Raw genomic sequence first — 24,729 nt, 5'->3', positions numbered from 1 at the left:
TCCTGCCCGGGGGGCACAGCGCAGCAAAGTAAGCACGTTTCCACTGATTTTGGGCACGGGGAAGCGCCGGGCACTGCTATTTTTTTATATTTTCCTTTCTTTTGCTCATTCCCCTCCCGCCAAGAGCCTCCTCGGTTGTTTTTATTTACAGAGCCCTGCTGGGCTGGGGGAACGGTCGGGGCTGTTTGTGGTGGTGGGTGCTAAAACCTCCTTGCTCGCGGCCTCGCTGGAGGCGTTGGGACCCCCGAGGTGGCCAGGAAGAGGAGGGTCCCCGGTCCCGCCGTCACGCCGGGAGGGGAAGGCGAGGATTTCGGGATAATCCCGACCACGCATCCGCTTTCCGCTGGCAGGCGCCGAGCCGTAACGAAGCCCCCAAAAATCCCTGGAAGGGGCTTTGGGGCGAGGAGGCCGCGGCAAGGGGGTGCCAAGGGCTCGGCGGACCCCCGTGGGGAGCCCATGAGTGAACCGGAGCCCACGGCCGAGGCTGTGGTTGAGGTGGGTCCCCCCCACAGCGGGAACTGGTGGCTGCTCTCGCGGGAACGGCCACCGAGCCGCGGCGGGGGGGAAGGCGTTGGGTTTGCCATTGCAAATGGCACTTTTTTTTGCAGCGGGTTTTGCGAGTGCAAATGGCACTTTTGCGATCGCGAATTGCCAATCGGCGGCGGTTCTGTGATGGCAAACACAAATTTGCGGAGGTTTTGCAATGGCAAACATAAACCTGCCGTGGTTTTGCGAGAGCAGCTCTAAAGCTGCAGTTCTCCTGTGATTGCAAACACAACTTTGCAGCGTTTTTGGGATTGCAACTGCAAATCTGCAGTGCTTTTGTGATTGCAACTATAAATCTGTAGTGCTTTTGTGATCGCAGATGCAAATTTGCAGAGGTTTTGCGGCTGCAAACATAAATCTGCAGTGGTTTTGTGAGAACTACTATAAATCATCAGTGCTTTTGTGATTGCAAACAACTTTGCAGCGGTTTTGTGATTGCAACTGCAAATCTGCAGTGGTTTTGGGATCATAACTGCAAATTTGCAGCAGTTTTGTGATTGCAGCTATAAACCTGCAGCGCTCGTGTGGTCGCAAACACAGATTTGCAGAGGTTTTGTAATTGCAAACATGAATCTGCAGTGGTTTTGTAAGAGCAACTATAAATCTGCAGTGCTCTTGTGACTGCAAACACAACTTTGCAGGGGTTTTGCAATTGCAAACGTAAATCTGCAGCAGTTTTGTGATTGCGGCTGCAAATCTGCAGCAGTTTCGTGATGGCAAACAAGTTCCCAGCGGTTTTGCAATCAAAACTGCAAATTTGCAGCGGTTTTGTGATCATAACTTCAAATTTGCGGTGATTGCGTGATTGCAACTGTAAATCTGCAGCGCTCTTGTGATCGCAGCTGCAAATCTGTAGTGGTCTTGCAATGGCAAATGCAACTCTGCAGAGGTTTTGTGATCACAAACACAAATCTGCAGCCGTTTTGCAATTGCAAGAATAAATTTGCAGTGGTTTTGTGATCGCAACTACAAATTTGCGGTGGTTTTGTGATTGCAGCTGCAAATCTGCAGCGCTCTTTTGATCACAACTGCAAATCTGTAGCAGTCTTGCAATTGCAGTTCTGTAGCAGTCTTGCAATCGCAACTACAAACTTGCGATGGCCTTGTGCTTGCAACTTCAAATCTGCAGCAGTTTTGCCATTGCAAACACAAATTTGCACGGGTCTTGCGATTGCACAAATCTGCAGCAGTTTTGCTGCTGCAAACTGCCTCGCTCGGCGTGTCTGAGTTGCACAGGGCACAGAGTTTGCAGCTGCGGGGAAAAAAATGCTTTTTGTGGCCTCAGCCCAGCCCCCTGCCCTGCTGAAGGAACAAAGCAGCTCTTGGCTGCAAAGGGCATCTTGGCCCCATCCCGGGGCCGGATCCCGATCCCGGGGCCGGATCCCTATCCCGCTGCGTTCCGGAGCCGCCCTGAGCCCCGTCCCCGTCCCGCAGCGGCCGTCGCGGGGGCCATGGCCTCGCTGCTGTCCCTCCAGGAGGAGAACCGCATCCTGCAGCAGGAGCTGTCGCGCGTCGAGGATTTGCTGGCTCAGAGCCGGGCCGAGCGCGATGAGTTGGCCATCAAGTACAACGCCATCAGCGAGCGGGTAAGTCACCAACTGGGTTACCCCAAACCCACCCATTTTAACCCCAAAATCAAGGCGATGCAAGCCGTAACTTTTGCATTCCCCATGCTCGGAGCGGGAGATGCTGCAGCATCTTGCACCATTCCGGCGATGAGAATTTCGGTGCTGTGCATCCAACTTGTCCGGACCCGTCCCGGCATGCCGGGGCTTGTCCTGCGGGATGCACAAAGCATCTTTATCCCTATTTTATTTATCCCGCTGGTTTTTGGGAAGCGGGGACCCCCCCCATCGCCATCCCTCGCTTTTGCATCCCTTTGCCGTGGCAACGGTGGAAGAAAAGGGCTTTGGGCAGCGGCCAGATGCTGCACGTGGCTCCTGGGGAGACCCGAATCGAGGGGCTGCTGGGTTTTTTGGGGGGCAGCCCCTCTGTTTGTGCCTGGTTATTTACAAAAAAAACCCAAATATCGGGAAAATGCCCCAAGGCGAATCGGCACCGCTCAGCCCGAGGATCCTGTACCCATCGGCTGCTCCTGTGCAAGCCAGGGTGGGGCTTTGCTGAACCCCCAGACTCAAAGCTGGGTTATTTTTCGAAGCACCCCCAAATTTTCTTATTCATCCCCACCCTGTGCATGCAAAGAGGGGGGGGATGCAAAATTTGGGGGGGGTCTCAGCTTTGGCTGGATGGGGGTTTGCTGTAGGGCCACCCGGCTTTGTCCGGGTTGGGGTGTTGCGAGTGAAGTTGGTGGGTGCTCAGTAGGTGCTGGCCGGGGGGGGGTTCAGCATCCCGCTGGGTATCCCGGGATCTCCCGCCTCCCGTCCCAGCTGGAGCAAACCCTGCGACTGGAAACGGGCGAGCGGGAGGCGGCGGAGAACCGGAGCTTGGCGCAGCACAACATCGAGCTGCGGCGGCTGCTGGAGGAGGAACAAGCCGCCTACAAGCGCAAGCTGCAGGCCTACCAGGAGGGCCAGCAGCGGCAGGCCCAGCTGGTGCAGAAGCTCCAAGCCAAGGTAAATCCTTTTCGGGGGACATGGGGACATTTTGGGGTCCCCCACCAGTGTCACCCACCCCATCCCATCCCATCCACCCAGGTGTTGCAGTATAAGAAGAAATGCGGCGAAGTGGAGCAGCAGCTGCTGGAGAAGGCGACGGAGCTGGAGCAAGAGAGGCTGACGGTGAGGGATGGTTTTGGGGGGTCCCCCCTGCCCCGAACCCCCCCAAAGCGGGGTGACGGTGAGCGGGCTGACGTCCCCGCAGAGCCAGCTGGATGCCAGCGGCTCGCAGCCGGAGGAGGAGAGCAGCAACGAGCTGGAGAACGCGCTGATCCGGCTGGAAGAGGAGCAGCAGCGGTGAGCGGGGGTCCCCGGGGAGCTGCGGGCCCCCCCGGGGTGACGCTGCGGCCCCGGGTGACCCCCCCCGTCCCAGGAGCAGCAGCCTGGTGCAGGTGAACTCGATGCTGCGGGAGCAGCTGGAACAGGCCAACGTGGCCAACGCGGCGCTGAGCGAGGACATCCGCAAGCTGACGGCCGACTGGGCGCGGGCGCGGGATGAGCTGGAGCAGCGGGAGGCGGAGTGGAGGCGCGAGGAGGAGGTTTGGGGGGGCCCCGGGGATGTGGGGGGACCCAGGGATGCGGCAGGGAGCAGGACAAGGGGTGGTGGGGAGAGGGATGCGGGGATGTGGCATGGAAAGGGATGCGAGGAGGGATGGGGGACCACTGGGAGGGATGCAGGACGACCAGGAGGGATGCAGGGCCATGGGAGGTGTCACACGGAGAAGAATTTGGGGGTGCAGGAGATGTGGCATCTGATGGGAACGCGATGCGAGGCAGGGGGATGCGGGGATGTGGCACGGAAAAGAATGCGGGGGTGCAGGGAGGGATGCGGGGGTGCAGGGAGGGATGTGAGGCTGTGGGGAGGGATGCGGGGCCAGAGGGGATGTTGCACAGAGAAGAATTTGGGGGTGCAGGGGATGCAGCACGTGCTGGGAGGGCGATGGGAGGCGGGGGGCTGCGGGGATGTGGCACGGAAAGGGATGTGGGGCACCAGGGAGAGATACAGGGCCACCGGGAGGGATGTGAGGCCATGGGAGATGTTACACGGAGAAGAATTTGGGGGTGCAGGGGATGCAGCACGTGCTGGGAGGGCGATGGGAGGCGGGGGCTGCGGGGATGTGGCATGGAAAGGGATGTGGGGCACCAGGGAGAGATGTGGAGCCACCGGGAGGGATGCGGGGCCATGGGGGACGTTGCACGAAGAATTTGGGGGTGCAGGGGATGCAGCACATGATGGGAGGGCGACGCGAGGCAGAGGGATGCGTCCCCCATCTCTCTCCCTGCAGGGTGGAAGGGAGTTGGGGTGGGGGGCCGCTGGCTGCGGATGGTGGGTGCGGACGTGGCGGGTGTTGCACGGAGATTTGGGGCCCAAGGGGAGAGGGCTGGGGGCCGGGGAGGTGGCGATGCTGCCCGGGGGGCTGCAAGGCAGGGGTGGCTGCCCGGGGAAGGGACCCTCGCTGCCGCGGTCTGGCACCCGGCGGGCACCCGGCCGGGACCGACGCGGCTCTGTCCGGCGGGCAGTCCTTCAACGCCTACTTCAGCAACGAGCACAGCCGGCTCCTGACCCTCTGGAGGCAGGTGGTGGCCTTCAGGCGTCACTTCGGCGAGATGAAAGCCACCACCGAGAGGTCAGGGGGATCCCGCGGGGTGACCCTGGAGGTCCCCGAGGGACCGCCGCGGCCCCAGCGCCGGCCGGCTCCAATCCTGCATCTCCCATCGCAGGGATCTATCGGAGCTGAGCCACGAGGCGTCGCGGACGGGCAGGGCTGCCCACGCTGCCTGCCTTCACCTGGCCGCCAACCTGCGGCTGGCCGAGAGCCAGGCCGGCGCGGCGCGGGAGAAGCAGGCGATGCGGCTGGCACAGCTGGAGGAGCAGCTGGCGGCGCGGGCGCGGGACGCCGACCTGGAGAAAGCCGCTCTCGGAGCCAGGTATGGGGGATTTTGGGGGGTCGCAGGGGATGGGCGCGGGGGGATCCGCTGCTGCCCGGCGTCTCGTCGCAGGCTGGCGGAGCTGGCGGCGGCCCTGGAGCGCCTGCGGGCTGAGGATGGGGAGAAGGAGCGGGCGGTGGAGGCGCTGACCCTGCAGCTGCAAAACCTGGTGAGTGCAGGGCGTGATGCGTTTTGGGGTGCAAGGATGCGCGCTGGGGTGGGGTGCGTGCTAAGCTGTGATGCACGCTGGGGCGGAGTGCACGATGCACAGCAGGGCAGGATGTGTGCCAAGCCACGATGCGCGTTGGGGCATGATGCACGATGCATACCAGGGTAGGATGCGTGCCAAGCTGCAATGCACAATGCAGACCGGGGCAGGGTGCATGCCAAGGCAGGATGCATGCCAGGGTGCAGTGCATGATGCACACCAGGACGTGATGCACACCAAACCCAGGGGTGCAACGCACATGGAGCCATGATGCATGCTAGATCATGCTGCACGATGCACACCAGGGTGCGATGCATGCAGGAGCACGATGCACGATGCACGCTGAGCTGTGATGCACACTGGGGTGCGATGCACAGTGCATGCTAGAGTGCAATGCATGCTTGGATGCAGTGCACAATGCACACCAGGGTGCAATGGCAATGGATGTGCAGCGCACACCAGGATACGATGCGCACCGGGGCGTGATCCATGCTAAATTCTGATGCTGCATGGCAGACGATGCACGCCGGGGTGTGATGCACGACGCGTGCCGGGGCGCGGTGTGTGCCGGGGTGCAATGCACGATGAACACCAGGGCGCGATGCACAATGCACACCAGGATGCAACATGCGCTGGGGTGCATATATGATGCATGCTGAGGTGCGATGCACGCTGGGGTGCAATGCCCGACGCATGCCCGGGCACGATGGCCGCCGGCCGTGCCTGACGCCGTGCCGATGGGCCTTGCAGGAGGCCTCGCGCGCCCAGGAGCCGTCGCCGGCGGAGGTGGAGGCTTTGCGCTCAGAGGTGGAGCTGCTCCGTCAGACGCTGCAGGATGTCACCCAGGTGCTGGGGCTCCCTGCTCCTCCCTCCACCCCTTCCCTCAGTTTCCCCTCCCTCCCTGCCTCAGTTTCCCCCTCCCTGCCTCAGTTTCCCCCTCCCTGCCTCAGTTTCCCCCTCCCTTGCCTCATTTCCCCCGTCCCTGCCTCAGTTTCCCCCCTTCACCTCATTTCCCTCTCCCTGCCTCAGTTTCCCCTCCCTCCCTTGCCTCAGTTTCCCCCCTCCCTTGCCTCAGTTTCCCCCTTCCCTTGCCTCAGTTTCCCCCTTCCCTTGCCTCAGTTTCCCCCTCCCTTGCCTCAGTTTCCCCCCTCCCTTGCCTCAGTTTCCCCCCTCCCTTGCCTCAGTTTCCCCCCCTCCCTTGCCTCAGTTTCCCCCCCTCCCTTGCCTCAGTTTCCCCCCCTCCCTTGCCTCAGTTTCCCCCCCTCCCTTGCCTCAGTTTCCCCCTTCCCTTGCCTCAGTTTCCCCCTTCCCTTGCCTCAGTTTCCCCCCCTTCCCTGCCTCAGTTTCCCCCCTCCCTTGCCTCAGTTTCCCCCCTCCCTTGCCTCAGTTTCCCCCCCTCCCTTGCCTCAGTTTCCCCCTTCCCTTGCCTCAGTTTCCCCCTTCCCTTGCCTCAGTTTCCCCCCCTTCCCTGCCTCAGTTTCCCCCCTCCCTTGCCTCAGTTTCCCCCCTCCCTTGCCTCAGTTTCCCCCCCTCCCTTGCCTCAGTTTCCCCCCTCCCTTGCCTCAGTTTCCCCCCTCCCTTGCCTCAGTTTCCCCCCCTCCCTTGCCTCAGTTTCCCCCCCTCCCTTGCCTCAGTTTCCCCCCCTCCCTTGCCTCAGTTTCCCCCCCTCCCTTGCCTCAGTTTCCCCCTCCCTTGCCTCAGTTTCCCCCCCCCTTGCCTCGGTGCCCCCTCCCTGCCTCAGTTTCCCCTCGGTGGCACAGCGGGCCTCTCCCCGTCCCCTCGCAGGCGGTGCTGGCGGACGACCCCGAGCAGCCACCGCCGCCCCCGGAGTCCCCGCCGTGTCCCCCCGCGTCCCCTCGCCGCAGCCTCTCGCCCCACGCCGCCGCCGCCGCCGTGCACGCCGCCCTGCACCGCCGCCGCCTCCAGCTGCAGGTGAGCGTCAAGGGGCTGCGGGAGGAGGATGAGGGGGGTGAGGAGGAGGATGAAGGCTGAATCCCCTTGTCCCCGCCCGCAGGACGCCCGGGGCCAGGCGGCGGCCAGCCGGGAGGTGGCCGGGAGCCTGCGGCGGGAGCTGGGGGACAGCGAGAGGCGGCTGGGGACCCTGGAGCAGCGGCTGGAGCAGCTCAGCGCCGAGGCCGGGGGCTGCCGGCGGGCGCAGGATGAGGCCCTGCGCGAGGTGGCCCGCCTGCGCGCCGAGGCCGAGGTCCTGCGCAGGTACCCGCTGTCCGTCCGTCTGTCCCGAGCTCTGTCCGTCCCTGCGTGGCTGTCCCTGTGCTTGCGTCCGTGCATCCCCGTCTGTCCCTCTGCATCCGTGCGTCCCCGTCTGTCCCTCTGCATCCGTCTGTCCGTCTGTCCCTCTGCATCCGTGCATCCCCATCTGTCCCTCTGTGTCCTTATGTCTGTCTGTCCCTTTGCATCCGTGCGTCCCCGTCTGTCCCTCTGCATACTTGTCCGTCTGTCCCCCTGCATCCGTGTGTCCCTGTCTGTCCCTCTGCATCCTCGTGTCCGCCTGTCCCTCTGCATCCGTGCATCCCCGTCTGTCCCTCTGCATCCTTGTCTGTCTGTCCCTGTGCATCCTGACCTGTCTGTCTGTCCATCCATCCCTGTGTGTCCCTGCACCTCCTGGCCTGTCTGTCTGTCCATCCATCCCTATACGTTTATGTCTATACGCCTGTCCGTCTGTCTGTGCGCATCCCTCCATCCTGGCGCGCTCACCCATGTCTGTCCATCCGCCCACCCGTGTCCGTCTGTCTGTCCGGCAGGGAGCGGCTGCGGGCGGAGGAGGCGCTGGCGGGGGAGCAGCAGCGGGCGGGCGCCCTGCAGCAGGAGCGGGCGCAGCTGCAGCGCCGGGGCGAGGGGCTGGAGGACGCCCGGGACGAGGCCACCCACGCCGCCGAGGCCGCCCGCCAGCAGCTGGAGCGCAGGTGGGTGCCAGGGGGGACACGGGTGGGTGCTGCCGCCCCCCCTCCCGGGTGCTGCACGATAGCGGGTGCTGCAAAATCCCAGTGGGTCCCCTGCAACCTCCCCCCAAATCTGGGTGCTGCCACCTTGCCCCCCTCAATTGGGTGCTGCACCCCCCCCAAGTGGGTGCTGCAAAATCTCAGGGGGTCCCCTGAAGCCCCCCAAGGTGGGTGCTGCCACCTCGCCCCCCCCCCCCCCCCGATGTGGGTGCTGCCACCCCTCTAATGAGTGGGGTGCAAAACTTCAGTGGGTGCTGCCACCCCCAAGTGGGTGCTGCAATCCCCCCGCTCCCAACGGGCGCTGCAAAATAGTGGGTGCTGCAACCCCTGCCCCGAGTGGGTGCTGCAACCCCCTCTTCCCCGCGGGTGCCCCCACGGGTGCGGGCAGCCAGCAGCAGGTGGAGGAGCTGGAGGCGCAGCGGGCCGGGGCGCAGCGGGAGCTGCTGGAGGCGCGGGAGGCGCTGAGCCGGGCGGCGCTGGAGGCCGAGGTGGCGCGGGGCGAGCGGGAGGCGCTGGCCGAGGCGCTGGGCAAGGTGGGTGCCCCGATCCCCCCTCGTGCCCCCCTGCAGCGGGTGCACCCCATATGCGGTGGGTGCTCCCGTGCAGGCATGACACCCGTGCAGCAGGCGCGGCCCTGTGCACTGGGTGTACCCCTCATGCAGTGGGTGCAACCCCATGCAGCGGGTGCAACCTCTCGCATGAAGCAGGTGCACCCCTATGCAGGGGGTGCAACCCCACCATGTGCAGCAGGTGCAAACCCTCCATGCATCAGGCTTAGCCCCCTCTGCATCGGGTGCAGCCTCTCCCATGCAGTGGGTGCATCCCCATGCAGTGAGTGCAACCCCTAAGCAACAGGCGCAGCCCATGCAGCGGGGGCAATCCCATGCAGCGGGTGCAACCCCCCATATGCAGCGAGTGCAAGCCCCATGCAGTGGGTGCAACCCCGTGCAGTGGGTGCAACCCCTAAGCAACAGGTGCAGTGGGTGCCACCCCCGAGCAGCGGGTGCACCCCATGCAGCAGGTGCAACCCCCCATATGCAGCGAGTGCAAGCCCCATGCAGCACATGCAACCCTGTGCAGTGGGTGCAACCCCTAAGCAACAGGCGCAGCCCGTGCAGTGGGTGCAACCCCCCATATGCAGCGAGTGCAAGCCCCATGCAGCGCGTGCATCCCCATGCAGTGGGTGCAACCCCTAAGCAACAGGCGCAGCCCATGCAGTGGGTGCAACCCCTAAGCAACAGGCGCAGCCCGTGCAGTGGGTGCAACCCCCGATATGCAGCGAGCGCAAGCCCCATGCAGCACGTGCAACCCCGTGCAGTGGGTGCAACCCCTAAGCAACAGGCGCAGCCCACGCAGCGGGTGCCACCCCCAAGCAGCGGGTGCACCCCATGCAGCAGGGGCAACCCCCACGCACTGGCTGTCCCCACGCGTCGGGCGCTGCAGCGGCGCAGGCATGGCGCAGAGTCCGGCCACCGCTCTGCACGCCCGGCTCGCCCCGCCAGGCGCAGGAGAGCTGCGGGGAGCTGGCAGCGGCGCAGCGGGCAGCGCAGGCAGAGGAGGCCCGGCTGCGGGACGCCCTGGCCAAGACGAGCGAGCTGGCGGCCGGGCTGGCGCGGGAGAAGACGGAGCTGAGCCGAAGCCTGGCCCGGTTGGAAGAGGAGCGGGAGAGCGGCCGGATCCGGACGCGGGAGCTGGGGCAGGAGCTGGCGCTGCTGCGGGGGCGGCTGGAGCGGGGGCGACGGGCCGGGGCGGCCGAGCGGCAGGGGCTGGAGCGGGCGCGCAGGGCGGCCGAGGAGGGCTGCCGGGGGCTGCGGGCTGAGCTGCGGGTGCTGCGGGCCCAGCACCTGCGCCTGCGCCAGCACCTGGGGCAGGTGGGTGGTGGGGAGGGGCCGGGAGGCAACTGGGAGGGGGTACGGGGTAACTGGGAGGGGTGGGGAGGGTGCCAGGGGCAACTGAGAGGGTGCTAGGGGCAACTGGGAGCGGTGGGGAGGATGCATAAGGCAACTGGGAGGGGGTATGGGGTAACTGGGAGGAGAGGGGATGGTGCCAGAGGTAACTGGGAAGGTGCAGGGGGCAACTGGGCGGGATGGGGAGGATGCACGAGGCAACTTGGAGGGTGCAAGGGGTAACTGGGAGGCATGGGGATGGTGCCAGGGGTAACTGGGAGGGTGCAGGGGGCAACTGGGAGGGGCGGGGAGGATGCCAGGGGTAACTGGGAGGGTGTATGGGGCAACTGGGATGGTGCAGGGGGCAACTGGGAGGGATGGAGAGGGTGCAGGGGGTAACTGGGAGGGATGGAGAGGGTGCAGGGGGTAACTGGGAGGGTGCAGGGGGTGACTGGGAGAGATGGGGAGCATGCACAGGGTAACGGGGAGGGTGCAAGGGGCAACTGGGAGGGATGGGGAGGGTGCATGGGGCAGTTGGCAGGAATAGGGGTATGCACAGTGTAACTGGGACGGTGCATGGGGCAGCTGGGAGGGATAGGGAGGGTGCACAGGGTAACTGGGAGGATGCATGGACTAACTGGGAGGACCACAGCGGATGCACGGGGCAACTGGGAGGCTGGGTTGGGTAACTGGGAGGATGCATGGAGCAACTGGGAGGGATAGAGAGGGTGCACAGGGTAACTGGGAGGATGCACGGACTAACTGGGAGGACCACAGCAGATGCATGGGGCACCTGGGAGGATGCATGGGGCGACTGGGCGGTGGGGATGCCGCCGACGCCCCGCGCCCCGGCAGGCGGTGCAGGAGCAGAGCGCGGCGGGCGAGGCGCTGGCGCAGGCGCGGGGGGAGCAGGAGCGGCTGCGGGGGGAGCTGCTGCGGCTCAGCCGGGCCCGCGAGGGGCTGGCCAAGGAGGGGGCCAACCTGGCCGTCCAGCTCGCCGCCGCCCAGCGCCACGGCCAGGATCAGGCCCAGGAGGCGGCCGGGCTCAGGTGGGTGCCGGTGGGGGTGTGAAGGTGGCTCCCCCCGCCCGGACCCCGGGTTTCGGCAGCGTGGCCGGCGGCGTTTCGGCAGGTCGGAGAAGGAGGGGCTGGAGAGCAGCATCTTCCAGCTGCAGCAGCAGCTGGCCCGGCTCGACACCCGCAACCAGCAGCTGGAGGCCGAGGGCCGGACCCTGCTCCAGGCCAAGGAGGCGCTGGAGGGTGAGGGGTCCATCCCTGGCCCCCAGCCTGGCCTCATCACCCTGGCCGTCCCCACCCATCCTCATCCTCATCCCCTTCCATCCTCATTCCCATCCATCCCCATCTTCATCCTCATCTATCCTCATGGATCCTCATCCCCATCATCATCACCATCTCCATTCCCATCCATCCCTGTCTTCATCCCCATCTTCATCCTCATCCATCCCCATCTTCATCCCCATCTCCATCCATCCCCATCTTCCTCCTCATCCCCATCCTTCCCCATCCTCATCCCCATCTTCATCCTCATCCCGATCCATCCCCATCTTCTTCCTCATCCTCATCCCCATCTCCATCCATCCCCATCTCCATCCTCATCCCCCTCCATCTTCCTCCCCACCCCATCTTCATCCTCATCCCCATCTTCATCTTCATCCCCATTCCCATCTATCCCTCTCCATCTTCATCCTCGTCTCCATCCCTGTCCCCCCATCCATCCCCACCCACCTGCACCCAGGTCACAACAAACCCTCCGCCACCGCGTCCCCGCCGTGTCCCTGCTCCTGTCACTTAACCCACACCCCCCTGCCCTCCCGGGGGGATCCCCGCTGACGAGGGGGGGTCCCCGCAGCGGAGCTGGGTGCTGCACGGCTGGAGCGGGAGCAGGAGCTGCAGGCCCGGCGGCAGGCGGTGGCGGCGGCCGAGACGGCGGCGGTGACGGTGGCCCTGCAGAGTGCCCGCGACGCGCACCGCGACGAGCTCGACCGCCTCCAGCGCGAGAAGGTGGGCACCGGGCGGGGGGATGCTGGTTTTTGGGGTGTGATGCTGATTCTTGGGGTGCAACGTTGATGTCGTGGTGATTTGGAGGGTTTGCTGGTGATTTTTGGGGTTCGCTGGTGATTTTTGGGGGGAGCAGGAGGAGCTGGAGGCCGAGCGGGGCCGGCTGGCGCGGGAGCAGGAGGAGCTGGCGGCCGAGCTGGCGTCGATGCGGAGGCAGCGTGAGAGCGAGAAGCAGCAGGTGGGTGGCCCCGGTGGCCCCCCGTGTCCCAGCCCCGGTGTCCCCCCCCCGGCTGAGCCGTGTCCCCCCTCAGGCGCTGGCGCTGCAGGAGGAGGAGAGGGCGGCGCTGGCGGAGACGCTGCGGGGGCTGCAGCAGAGCCTGGCCGAGGCCACGGCCGAGCTCGAGCAGCAGCGGCGCGAGGTCACGGGTCACCAGGAGAAGGAGCAGGTGGGTGGGGGTCCTGGGACCCCCCCAGAATGGCGCAGAGCCCCCACGTGTCCCCCACTGCAAGGCCCCATGCCCGGCCATCCCCCCTCGCTGCAAACCCCAATACCTAAGCATCCCCTCCCGCCGCAACCCCCATGCCTGGGCATCCCCCGTGTCCCCCCCCATTGCAACCCCCATGCCTGGGTGTCCCCTGTGTCCCCCCCCATTGCAACCCCCATGCCTGGGAGTCCCCTGTGTCCCCCATGTCCCCCCCACTGCAACCCCCATGCCTGAGCATCCGCCATTGCAACCCCCCATGCCTGGGTGTCCCCCCCCACTGCAAGCCCCAATGCCTGAGGGTTGTCCCCCCCACGTTGCAAGCCCCCGTGCCCAAGCATTCACCCCCATTGCATGCCCAAGTGTCCCCCATGTCCCCCTCACTGGAAGCCCTAATGCTTGGGCCCCCCCCGTTGCAACCCCCAATGCCTGAGGCTCACCCCCGCCTTCCAACCGCCCCCTCTGCTTGCAACCCCCCAATGCCCCCCCCTTCTTGCAGCCCCCCAGTTGGGAGCCCCCCCATCTCCCCGTTTCAAGCCCCCTGGTGATGGGGATGCTTGGGTGTGGTACCCGAGCATCCCCATCCCTGCACCATCCCCACTGCAACCCCCCCAGCCCCGGGACCCCCTGTGCCACTGGGGGGGCTCAGAGCTCCGTGCCCCCCACCCCGCAGAGCCTGGCTGCGGAGCTGCGCAGCCTGCGGGCGCAGGCGGAGGAGACGGCAGCGACCCACGAACGGGAGGCGAAGACTCTCCGCGACCAAGCGACGGCAGCGGCCAAGCAGCGAGACAGTGCCCTGCGGGAGGTGAACCCCCCCCAGACCCCTTCCCACCCCCCCCAAATATCCCCCCCTGAACCCCGGCCACCCCGGCTGCAGGCGGAGGAGGCGCGGGCGCAGCTGCGGCTGGTGGCGGAGGCGCGGGCGGCGGGGCGGCGGGAGCTGCTGGAGGCGCAACGGGAGGCCCGGGAGAGCCGGGAAGGCCGGGAAGCGCAGCGGCGGCAGGCGCAGGAGGCACGCCGAGCCTTGGGAGACGAGGCGAGGGAGAAGGAGGCCCTGCGACGCTCCAACGAGGAGCTGCGGGCGGCACTGCGGCGCGCCGAGGGCGAGCGCATCAGGTGATGCTCGGGGGATGCGTGGAGTGGTGCGGTGCTTTGGATGCTTGGGGTCGGGGTGATGCTCAGGACAAGGGGGTGCTCAGGTTGGGAGATGCAGGGATCAGGGTGATGCTCGGGGTCAGGGTGATGCTCGGGGTCGGGGTGATGCTCAAGTTGGGAGATACAGGGGATGGTGGGATGCTCGGGATGACAGGGATGATCGGGACAAGGGGATGCCCAAGTTGGGACTTACCTGGGGTGGTGCCGTGCCTTGGAGGGTGATGCTCGGGGTCAGGGGGATGCTCAGGACAAGGGGATGCTCAAGTTGGGAGATACCTGGGATGGTGGGATGCCTCGGAGGGCGGTGCTCAGGGTCAGGGTGATGCTTGGGATGCAGGGATGCTCAAGTTGGGAGATGCAAGGGGTGGTGTGATGCCTTGGAGGATGATGCTTGGGCTGGGGTGATGCTTGGGACACAGGGATGCTCAGGCTGGGAGAGGCAGGGGTGGTGGGATGCTTGGGACAAGGGTGATGCTCAGGAGAAAGGGGACTTACCTGGGGTGGTGCCGTGCCTTGGAGGGTGATGCTCGGGGTCGGGGGATGCTCAGGACAAGGGGATGCTCAAGTTGGGAGATACCTGGGATGGTGGGATGCCTCGGAGGGCGGTGCTCAGGGTCGGGGTGATGCTTGGGATGAGGGGACGCCCAAGTTGGGACTTGCATGGGGTGATGCAGCACCTTGGAGGGCGATGCTCGGGGTTAGGGTGATGCTTGGGACACAGGGATGCTCAAGTTGGGAGATGGCAGGGGGTGGTGCGATGCCTTGGAGGGTGACGCTCAGGGCGATGCCGGGGATGGGGAGATGCTCGGGGCCGGGGCGATGCCTCTGGGGGGACGACGCCAGCCCCGTCTCCCCCCTCCCGCAGCCTGAAGCGGGCCAGCGAGGAGAAGGAGCAGCGGCTGGCGCTGGTGGAGGACGGGCGGGCGGCAGCGGACCGGGAGGTGACGGAGCTGCGGGCAACCCTGCGGGAGCTGGAGCGCGCCCGCCTCGACGCCCGCCGCGAGCTGCAGGAGCTGCGCCGGCAGGTGAGGAGGAGGATGGCAGGGACCCCCCCCGCCCATTCGGGGTGCCACCAAGCCACCCCCATCTCCTCCTTGGGCAGGTGAAGGACCTGGACAGCGAGAACAGCAAGAGGAGCAAGGAGGTGGGCGAGCTGCAGGCGCGCGTGGCCCTGGAGGAGCAGCGGGAGGAGGAGAGCCGCCGCGAAGCCTTCGGCCTCAGGCAGAAGGTGGTGGAGAGCGAGGCCGGCACGGAGGCCGCCAGGAAAGAGGTAGGGAGGTCCCCCAGGGTCCCCAGCGCCCCGTGGCTCGGCGCCCCACATCCCAAAGTGTCCCCATCACCCCATAGCTTGGTGACTGTTGTCCCCAGCATCCCCATCACCCCCATCACACCATAACTGGTGTCCGGTGTCCATGGGTGTCCCTGCTACTCCGGTGCTTGATGCCATGTCCCTGGGTCCCCTCGTCACCTCACTGCTCTGTCCCTTATGTCCCCGTCACCCCACCGCATCCCTGGGGGTCCCTTGCATCTCCCCTGGCTCTGTCCCCAGGTGTCCCCATCACGCCGCTGCTCTGTCCCCTGCATCCCTCGGGGTCTCCCATCACCCTGTTGCTGTGTCCCCTGCATCCCTGCGGTCCCCTGTATCCCATTGCTCCATCCCTGGGGGTCCCCATCACCCCATTCCTCCATCCCCTGCGTCTCCATCCCCCTGTGCTCCATCCCTTGCACCCCATCGCTCCATCCCCTGCATCCCCACCACCCTGCCTCTCCGCTCCCTGCACCCCACCTGCCCCATCACCCCCTTTCCACGCCCCCCCCAGCTCCAGCACCTGCAGCGGCGGCTGTCGGAGGTGGAGGGCGAATTTCGGCAGCGGGAGAAGGACCTGGCCCGCACCTTGGAGGAGGCTCGCGGCAACGAGAAGAAGCTGCTGGCTGATGCCCGCAACCTGCAGCTGAAGGTGGAGGCGGCGCAGGGTGAAGCGGCCGAGCTGAGCCTGCGCCTGAGCGCGGCCGAGGGTCGGGCGCAGGGGCTGGAAGCCGAGCTGGCCCGCGGCGAGGCGCTGCGCCGGGCTGCCGAAACCCGCCTGGGGGGCATCCAGTCCGCCCTACGCCGTACCATGGGCATCGGCCGGGCACGGGCCGGCTCCCCAGGCAAGGGTGAGAGTCCCTGGGGACCCCCAGTGCCCCGTCCCTTGCTTAGGGGAAGGGGATGCGTCCTGCTGCGGCGCATCCCACTGCGGGGCTCCATTCCCTGCCCCCCTGGGCGTCCCCCATATCCCATTGCTCCAGCCCTTGCATCCCCATCACCCCATTGCTCCGTCCCCTGCATCCCTGGGGTCCCCCATCTCCCCATTGCTCCACCCCTAGGGTCCCCCATACCCGATCGCTCCATCCCTTGCACCCCATCACCCTGTTCTTGTGTCCGCTGTGTCCCTGGGGTCCCCAGCACCCCAGTGCTCCATCCCTGGGGTCCCCCGTACCTTACTGCTCCATCTCTTGCATCCCCAGGGATCCCCCGTATCCCATGGGTGCATCCCACTGCGGCGCATCCCACTCCGGCTTGCAATCCTCCTTTGGGTGCTGTGCCCCATTGTCCCAGTGTCACCCAGTTTGTCCCCGTACAGGTGGGGGACCGGAGGGGTCGGGGAGCCCTGGTTCATCCCCAGACCCCGATGCAGCGACCGAGCCCGAGGCGGTGCGGGCAGCCCTGCGGGATTTCCTGCGCGAGCTGCAGGACACGCAGCGGGAGCGGGTACGCCCCCCCTTCCCCTCCCCTCCTCCTCCTCCCCAAAAAGCCCCTTTCTCACCCCGTTTTCTCGCCCCAGGAGGAGCTGCGGGTGCAGGTGGGCAGCCTGGGCCGGCGGCTGGCGGAGGCAGAGGAGGAGCGGGACAACGCCAGCGCCCGGGCGCAGCAGCTCCAGAAGCTGGTGGCTGAGAGCGAGGAAGGTGCTGGGGGGTTTTTTTGGGGGTGCATCCCCCTCAAATTGTGGGATTCGGGGGGATTTGTCCCGTGCTGCAGCGGGGGCTTTTGGGGAAACTGAGGCAGGGGGGTGGTGGTGACGATGCCGCCTGGGACTGCGGGATGCTCGGTGGGATTTCCCCCACGCACGGCCCCAAAATCCTGGTAAAATTGGTAAAACCTCCCATGCGAACCCCAGTAAAACCCCCATGCATGCCCAGTAAACCCCAGTAAAACTGGTAAAAGCCCCTACGGATCCCCTGTAAACCCCAATAAAATGGATAAAGCCCCTGTGCATCCCCCATAAACCCCAGTAAAACTGGTAAAAACCCCCATGCACCCGCCATAAACACCAATAAAACTGGTAACCCCATCATGGATCCTCTATAAACCCCAGTAAAACTGGTAAAAGACCCCTGCATCCCCCATAAACACCAATAAAACTGGTAAACCCTCCTATAAATCCCCTGTAAACCCAGTAAAACTGGTAAATGCCCTGTGCAGACACCTTAAACCCTGGTAAAACTGGTAAACCTCCCCATGGATCCTCTGTGCACCCAGTAAAACTGGTAATACTCCCCATGTATCCCCCATAAACCCCAGTAAAACTGGTAAAAGCCCCTGTGCATCCACTGTAAACCCCAATAAAATGGGAAAAGCCCCTGTGCATCCCCCATAAACCCCAGTAAAACCCCTTGCATCCCCCCAAAACCCCAATAAAATGGGAAAAGCCCCTGTGCATCCCCCATAACCCCCAGTAAAACTGGTGCAGCCCCTGTGCACGCCCCGGTAAGGTGGGTCACGTCGCGGGGCTCCGGCAGGGCGTCGCAGCGGCGGCGGGGAGCTGAGCAGCGCCCAGGCCACGTTGCTGCTGCAGGAGGAGACGCTGCGACGGGGCGAGCGGGAGCGGCGGGCGCTGCGGGAGAAGGTGACGGCGCTGGAACGGAGCCTGCACGCCGCCGAGGGCGAGCGTCGAGCCGCCCAGGTGGGCATCGCCGTGGAGGGCCGGATCCTGCCCCTATCCCCATCCCCGACTGCTCCGTGTCAGCCATCCGATGCCTTGCAGGAGAGGATGAGCGCGGTGCGAGCCGGCGAGGCCGAACTGGAGGATGCCAAGCGGCGGCTGGAGGCGGCGGAGAGCCGGAGCACCCGCCTGGAGCTGCAGCAGCGGGTGCTGGAGGGCGAGCTGCAGCGGGCACGGCTGGCCCTGGGCGAGCGGCAAGCAGAGGCGCGGGCGATGCAAGACCGTGCTGAGCTGCTCCAGAAACAGGTAACAGCACAAATTCCCCTAAATCCCCGTTGCGTGGGTATTTTTTTGAGCGATTCTATTTAATTTTGCTATCTTTTTTTGGGGTGTAGCTGGCGGAGAGCGAGCAGCGCGCCGGTGCCGTGCAGCTGGCGATGGAGCGGTTGAGCGCGGCGTTGGCGGAGAGCGGCTCGAAGGACGATGCACAGAGCGCGACGGCGACGTTGGCCGACGGCACCGCAGTCCACGAGCGGCTGCTGCAGCTCCAAAGCGCCCTGGCCGCCGGCGAGCTCGATCGCCGGGCGCTGCAGGTGGGAGTGGGCACCCCAGGGTGAGGTGACGCCAGGGTGCCTTTGCTTGGGGGTCACCGGGGGTGTCCCCCCCATGCCAGGAGGGGCTGGAGGTGGCCCGGCGGGCGCTGGCGGAGGCGCGGGAGGAGAAGGGAGCGCTGCGGGAGCAGCTGCGGGGGCTGCGGGAGGAGCAGGAGGCCCTGCAGCGGAGCAAGGAGGAGCTGGAGGCGCAGGTCCAGCAGCAGCAGGAGGTGAGGGGGGGTGGGTGCACCCCACGCTGGCAGGGGGTGGCGGCAGGGTCCCCCACATTCGCTGTACTTTGCCCCCCAGGCAGCACCCTGAGCCCTTTTGCCTCTCTCGGGCAGCACCCTTTGCACCCATGCAGCACCCTTTGCAGCCATGCAGAACCCTTTGCCCACCCCAGCAGCAACTTTTGCCCCCCACGCAGTCCCCGCCGCCCTCTTCCCCCCCCAGCACCCTATTGCCCCCATGCAGCCCCCTGCACACCTTTGCTTCCCCCCACCCTTGCACCACCCTATGGACCCCCCATATAGCCTCAGCACCCTTTCCCCCCGCCATGCAGCATCCTTTGCCCACCCCACCCCTTGCATCACCCTGTGGCCCCCCATATAGGCCCAGCATCCTTTGCCCCCCTTGCATCACCCTATGGACCCTCCATATTGCACCAGCACCCTGTTCTCCCCCCAGGCAGCATCCTTTGCCCCCTCCTTGCACCGCCCTATTGCCCCCCCTTGCATCACCCTATAGCCCCCGCCCTTGCACTGTCTTATGGACCCCCCCTAGAGCCCCAGCACGCTCTCGCCCCCCATGCTGCACCCTTTGCCTCCCTATGCACCACCCTATGGACCCTCCTATAGCCCCAGCACCCTATTGTCCCCCTATGCACCACCCTATGGACCCCCCCCCGCATCACCCTATGGACCCCCACCTTGCACCACCCTATGGACCCCCCTATAGCCCCAGCACACTCTCGCCCCCCATGCAGCACCCTTTCCCCCCTTGCACCACCCTATGGACGCTCATATAGCCCCAGCACCCTATTGTCCCCCTATGCACCACCCTATTGCCCCCCCCCCCCGCATCACCCTATGGACCCCCACCTTGCACCACCCTATGGACCCCCCTATAGCCCCCGCACACTCTCGCCCCCCATGCAGCACCCTTTGCCCCCCTTGCACCACCCTATGGACCCTCATATAGCCCCAGCACCCTATTGACCCCCTATGCACCACCCTATGGACCCTCCTATAGCTCCAGCACCCTATTGTCCCCCTATGCACCACCCTATGGACCCCCTGATAGCCCCAGCACCCTATTGTCCCCCTATGCACCACCCTATGGACCCCCTGATAGCCCCAGCACCCTATTGTCCCCCTATGCACCACCCTATGGACCCCCCTATAGCCCGAGCACCCTATTGTCCCCCTATGCACCACCCTATGGACCCCCCTATAGCCCCAGCATGCTCTCGCCCCCCATGCAGCACCCTTTGCCCCCCTTGCACCACCCTATGGACCCTCATATAGCCCCAGCACCCTATTGTCCCCCTATGCACCACCCTATGGACCCCCCTTGCATCACCCTATAGCCCCCCACCTTGCACCACCCTATGGACCCCCCCTATAGCCCCAGCACACTCTCGCCCCCCATGCTGCACCCTTTGCCTCCCTATGCACCACCCTATGGACCCCCTGATAGCCCCAGCACCCTATTGTCCCCCTATGCACCACCCTACGGACCCCCCTACAGCCCCCGCACCCTATTGTCTCCCTAGGCACCACCCTACGGACCCCCTGATAGCCCCAGCACCCTATTGTCCCCCTATGCACCACCCTACGGACCCCCCTACAGCCCCCGCACCCTCCTGCCCCCATGCAGCACCCTTTGCCCCCTTGCCCCACCCTCCGGAGCCCCCGCGGCCCCTGTGACCCCCTGCCCGGCGCAGGGGCTGCGGCAGCGGCAGGCGGAGCGCGGGGGGCTGCAGGAGCGGGTGGGCAGCCTGCAGCGCGCCCTGGCCCGCACCCAGGGCGAGAAGCGGGAGGCCGAACGCGTCGCCCTGCGCCTCGAGAAGGACAAGAGCGCCCTGAAGAAGACCCTGGACAAGGTGAGGCGGCGGGTGGCACCCATGGGCGCCCCTGGGGCCGGCCCCGCGCGGAGCATCGCGCCCCGGGGGACGCCAAGCCGCGGCCCTGATGCCAGCGCAGCCGGGACTTGCAGCCCGCCTTGGCCAGAGCCCCTGCAAATCCAACGCAGCCCTAAAAGCGGCTTGGTCACAGCGCGCTATCATTGCCCAAGCATAAAATATACTTTATATGTATATATAAAGTATATATATATATAAAAACTTATATATATATTTATATATATATATATAAAAATCCCAGCATATATATATATGCTGCATGCTGCTCCACCAGGCAGAGTCTATAGGCACTTAAAATATACATAAATATATACATATATATGTATATATATACACACATATAAAATATACATATTTTATATGTAAAAAACCCCCCAAACCATATATTTTACATGTCAAATATACTTTATATACTATATAATATCTACTTTATGTTATATATTCGATATGTAAGAACATATATTATTACATTTTATATGTTATTGCAACATTTTATATATATTTTTAATATATAGTAACACGTTATATATTTTATATGTAAACCCCAACATTTTATAGGGTATACATTGTATATGCTATAGTTTGTGTTATAGATTTTACATGTAAATATATTCTTATAGATAAATATATATTTTACATGTAAATATATTTTGAAATATATATTTTACATGTAAATATATTTTGTTATATATATTTTACATGTAAATGTATATATTGTAGATGTTACATATTTTAGAAGTTATATATTTTATATGGAAAATATATGTAAAATATATATTTTACATGTAATAAATGTATGTTTTATATGTAAACTGTATTTCCTGTTATAGCGATGTTATATATCTCACAGGTGGAGCGGGAGAAGCTGCAGGCGCAGGAGGCCTCGCTGCGGCTCTCGGCGGCCAAGGGCCGGCTGGATCGGGCCCTGGGCACGGCCGAGCGGGAGCTGGCGGAGGCGCAGCACCGCGTCCAGCTGCTGCAGGTGGGTGGCCCCCGCGCGCCCGTGGCTGGGTGCGGGCGGCGGCACCCTTGGGTGCTGCCCGCCTGCTCCATGCAGCCTCTGCTTGCAGCAGGATGGCGCTGGGCTCCTTTCGGGGCACGTCCCAGTTTGGGGGGATGCTGGTGCTTGCACTGGGCTCCTTTTGGGGCTAATCCCAGTTTGGGGGGATGCTGGTGCTTGCACTGGGCTCCTTTTGGGGCACGTCCCAGTTTGGGGGGATGCTGGTGCTTGCACTGGGCTCCTTTTGGGGCTAATCCCAGTTTGGGGGGATGCTGGTGCTTGCACTGGGATGGTGCTGGGCACCTTTCGGGGTGCTTCCCATCTTGGGGAGATGCTGCTGCTTGCACCAGTATGGTGTTGAGCTCTTTTTTTGGGGGCTCATACCAGTTCAGGGAAGATGCTGGTGCTTCTACTGGGCTCACCCCAGTTTGGAGGGACGCGGGTCCCTGCACTGGGAGGGCGCTGGGCTCTTTTTGGGGCTCCTCCCACCCAGTTTTGGGGTGACAGCCCCCCCGCCCGCCCCAGGCGCGGGTGTCGGCGCTGGAGCACCCGTCGCCGCCGAGCCCCGGGCCCTCGCCGGAGCTGCAGCGGGAGCTGCAACGCCTGCGCCTCGCCCAGCTCCGAGGCCCGCGGCCGCTGCAGGCTGGCGAGCGCGGCCGCCGCGGCCCGGAGGAGCAGGTGAGGGGGGGACGACGGGGCCACCCCGCGGGGGTGACAGACGTGTCCCCCCCTTTTCACCCCCTCTCCCTTCACAGGTCGCGCTGCTGAAGGGGCAGGAGCTGCGCCCTCACCCCTCCAGCATTTAGGGGCCCGCTGAGACCGGCCCAGCTCATCACAGGGGTGAGGGGGAGCCCTCCCCGTCCTCCTGCGCAAAAGGAAAACCCAAACCCCACCCGTTTTTCGCTCGCCATTCCCTTTTCTAAAGCAAAAAGCTGCACTTTACCGATGAGACGCCGCCGCTCGTGTAGTTTTGATGCAGGCTGGCGCCCCGCGGGTGTGTTTTTCCCATTTTTCTATTGCGATTTTTACCGAAAAGTTTGGAAATAATCTTTTTTTTTTAACCCCCCGGAGAGCCCTGATTTATCTCCCTCCCGACACGTGATGCTTCGCAAGCCCCAGTGCTCACCCGCGCCTAATTTTTCCCCTTTTTCTAACAAAACGCTCCTCTAGTTTGGTGGTTTTGCGGGGTTTTTTTGGCAAATAGCGGGTTTTTTTCTATCGCTCTTTTCGGAGTGGGAGGTTTTTACTGGTGCTACGGGGCCGCCCGAGGTCGGGGGGAGGCGGTGGCTCCTTCTCCGTCCCGGCACTATTAAACGTGGATAAACCCAAACTGGCAGCGTACGAGGGGTGGTTTTTTGGGGGGGTGGGGGTGTTTTGGGGATGCCCAGGGTCCGACGGGCCGCCAGCATTGAGTCAGGTCCCTGAATAATAATAATTAATAATAAATAGTAATAAACAGTACTAATAATTACCACTCTTTTCTCTAAGATCCAGGCAGCCCCCACAGCTGCAGCCCCTGAGCAGGGGAGAAAAATCCCCCGAAGGCCAACGCACCAGGCTGTTCGCTATAGGGGAACTGCAACATTGCCCAATGCTGAACACCACGCTATAGGATAAACACCACGCTCTAGGATAAACACTATGCTCTAGGATGAACACTATGCTATAGGATAAACACCACGCTATAGGATAAACGCCATGCTATAGGATAAACGCCATGCTATAGGATAAACACTATGCTCTAGGATGAACACTATGCTATAGGATAAACACTATGCTCTAGGATAAACACCACGCTATAGGATAAACACTATGCTATAGGATGAACACCACGCTATAGGATAAACACTATGCTATAAGATGAACACCACGCTATAGGATAAACACTATGCTATAGGATGAACACCACGCTATAGGATAAACACTATGCTATAGGATGAACACCACGCTCTAGGATGAACACCACGCTATAGGATGAACACCACGCTCTAGGATAAACACCACGCTATAGAAGAGAACGGCACACCTATAAGGGAATACAGACTATGAAGAGAGCTGCACATTATATAAAAACTGCACTACGCGCTATATAAGAGAACTGCACAATATAGAGAGCTAAATACTATAGGACTGTATACAATGTAAGAGAATTGCACCCTATATGAGCTACACACTATAACGAGAGCTGCGTGCTATAAGGGCACTACACGCTACGTGGGAGTGCACCCTATGTAAGAGCGTGCACAATATAGAGCTGCACGCTGTATAGGAGTGCGCACAATATAGAGCCTCACGCTATATGTGAGTGTGCGCAATATAGAGCTGCACACTATATAGGGAGTGTGCACAATGTAGAGCCTCACACTATATGTGAGTGTGCGCAATATAGAGCTGCACACTATATAGGGAGTGTGCACAATATAGAGCCTCATGCTATATGTGAGTGTGCGCAATATAGAGCTGCACACTATATAGGGAGTGTGCACAATGTAGAGCCTCACGCTATATGTGAGTGTGCACAACATAGAGCTGCACGCTATATAGGAGTGTGCACGATATAGAGCCTCACACTATATGTGAGTGTGCGCAATATAGAGCTGCACACTATATAGGAGTGTGCACAACATAGAGCTGCACACTATATAGGGAGTGTGCACAATATAGAGCTGCACACTATATAGGAGTGTGCGCAATATAGAGCTGCACACTATATAGGAGTGTGCACAACATAGAGCTGCACACTATATAGGGAGTGTGCACAATATAGAGCTGCACACTATATAGGGAGTGTGCACAATATAGAGCCTCACGCTATATGTGAGTGTGCACAATATAGAGCTGCACACTATATAGGAGTGTGCACAATATAGAGCCTCACACTATATGTGAGTGTGCACAATATAGAGCTGCACACTATATAGGAGTGTGCACGATATAGAGCCTCACGCTATATGTGAGTGTGCGCAATATAGAGCTGCACACTATATATGTGTGCACGATATAGAGCCTCACACTATATATTGTCCACAATATAAAGAGCTGCACGCTATATAAGAGAACTGCACACTATATAAGCAAACTGCATACTATAAGAACTGCACACTATATGAGAGCTATATACTGAGTGGCATGCTATATGGGTTGCACGCTATATGCGAACTACACCCTGTGAGAGCTATATGCTATACAAGAGCTGTACGTGCTGTATGAGAGCTGCACGTGGTATATGAGAACTTCACGCTCTAAGAGCTGCACTGTATATGAGAACTGC

At 62.5% G+C, this 24,729-nt stretch overlaps 1 protein-coding gene across 1 annotated transcript; it reads left to right on the top strand.

Annotated features, from left to right (window-relative positions):
- Nucleotides 1–1,997: 1,997 nt before the first annotated feature.
- Nucleotides 1,998–22,637, top strand: CROCC (ciliary rootlet coiled-coil, rootletin; the record flags this gene model as incomplete). Its single annotated transcript, XM_082328760.1, has 34 exons — nt 1,998–2,132; nt 2,934–3,119; nt 3,201–3,284; nt 3,367–3,458; nt 3,535–3,700; nt 4,683–4,789; nt 4,884–5,090; nt 5,163–5,259; nt 6,049–6,144; nt 7,084–7,230; nt 7,313–7,512; nt 8,061–8,222; nt 8,647–8,791; nt 9,761–10,129; nt 11,000–11,193; nt 11,276–11,403; nt 12,014–12,165; nt 12,299–12,400; nt 12,474–12,608; nt 13,318–13,449; nt 13,522–13,760; nt 14,665–14,824; nt 14,902–15,069; nt 15,620–15,956; nt 16,424–16,551; nt 16,625–16,745; nt 17,580–17,743; nt 17,825–18,028; nt 18,118–18,315; nt 18,396–18,545; nt 20,261–20,419; nt 21,309–21,440; nt 21,984–22,136; nt 22,214–22,637. The coding sequence occupies 34 exons, from the start codon at nt 1,998–2,000 to the stop codon at nt 22,262–22,264; spliced, it is 5,400 nt and encodes a 1,799-aa protein (XP_082184886.1). The 3' UTR covers nt 22,265–22,637.
- Between the last annotated feature and the right edge of the window lie 2,092 nt (nt 22,638–24,729).

Source organism: Platalea leucorodia, assembly GCF_965183815.1.
Source record: "Platalea leucorodia genome assembly, chromosome: 17".
Taxonomy (NCBI): Eukaryota; Metazoa; Chordata; class Aves; order Pelecaniformes; family Threskiornithidae; genus Platalea; species Platalea leucorodia.
The sequence above is the reverse complement of the archived record's forward strand: the minus strand, read 5'-3'. Positions and strand labels throughout refer to the sequence as shown.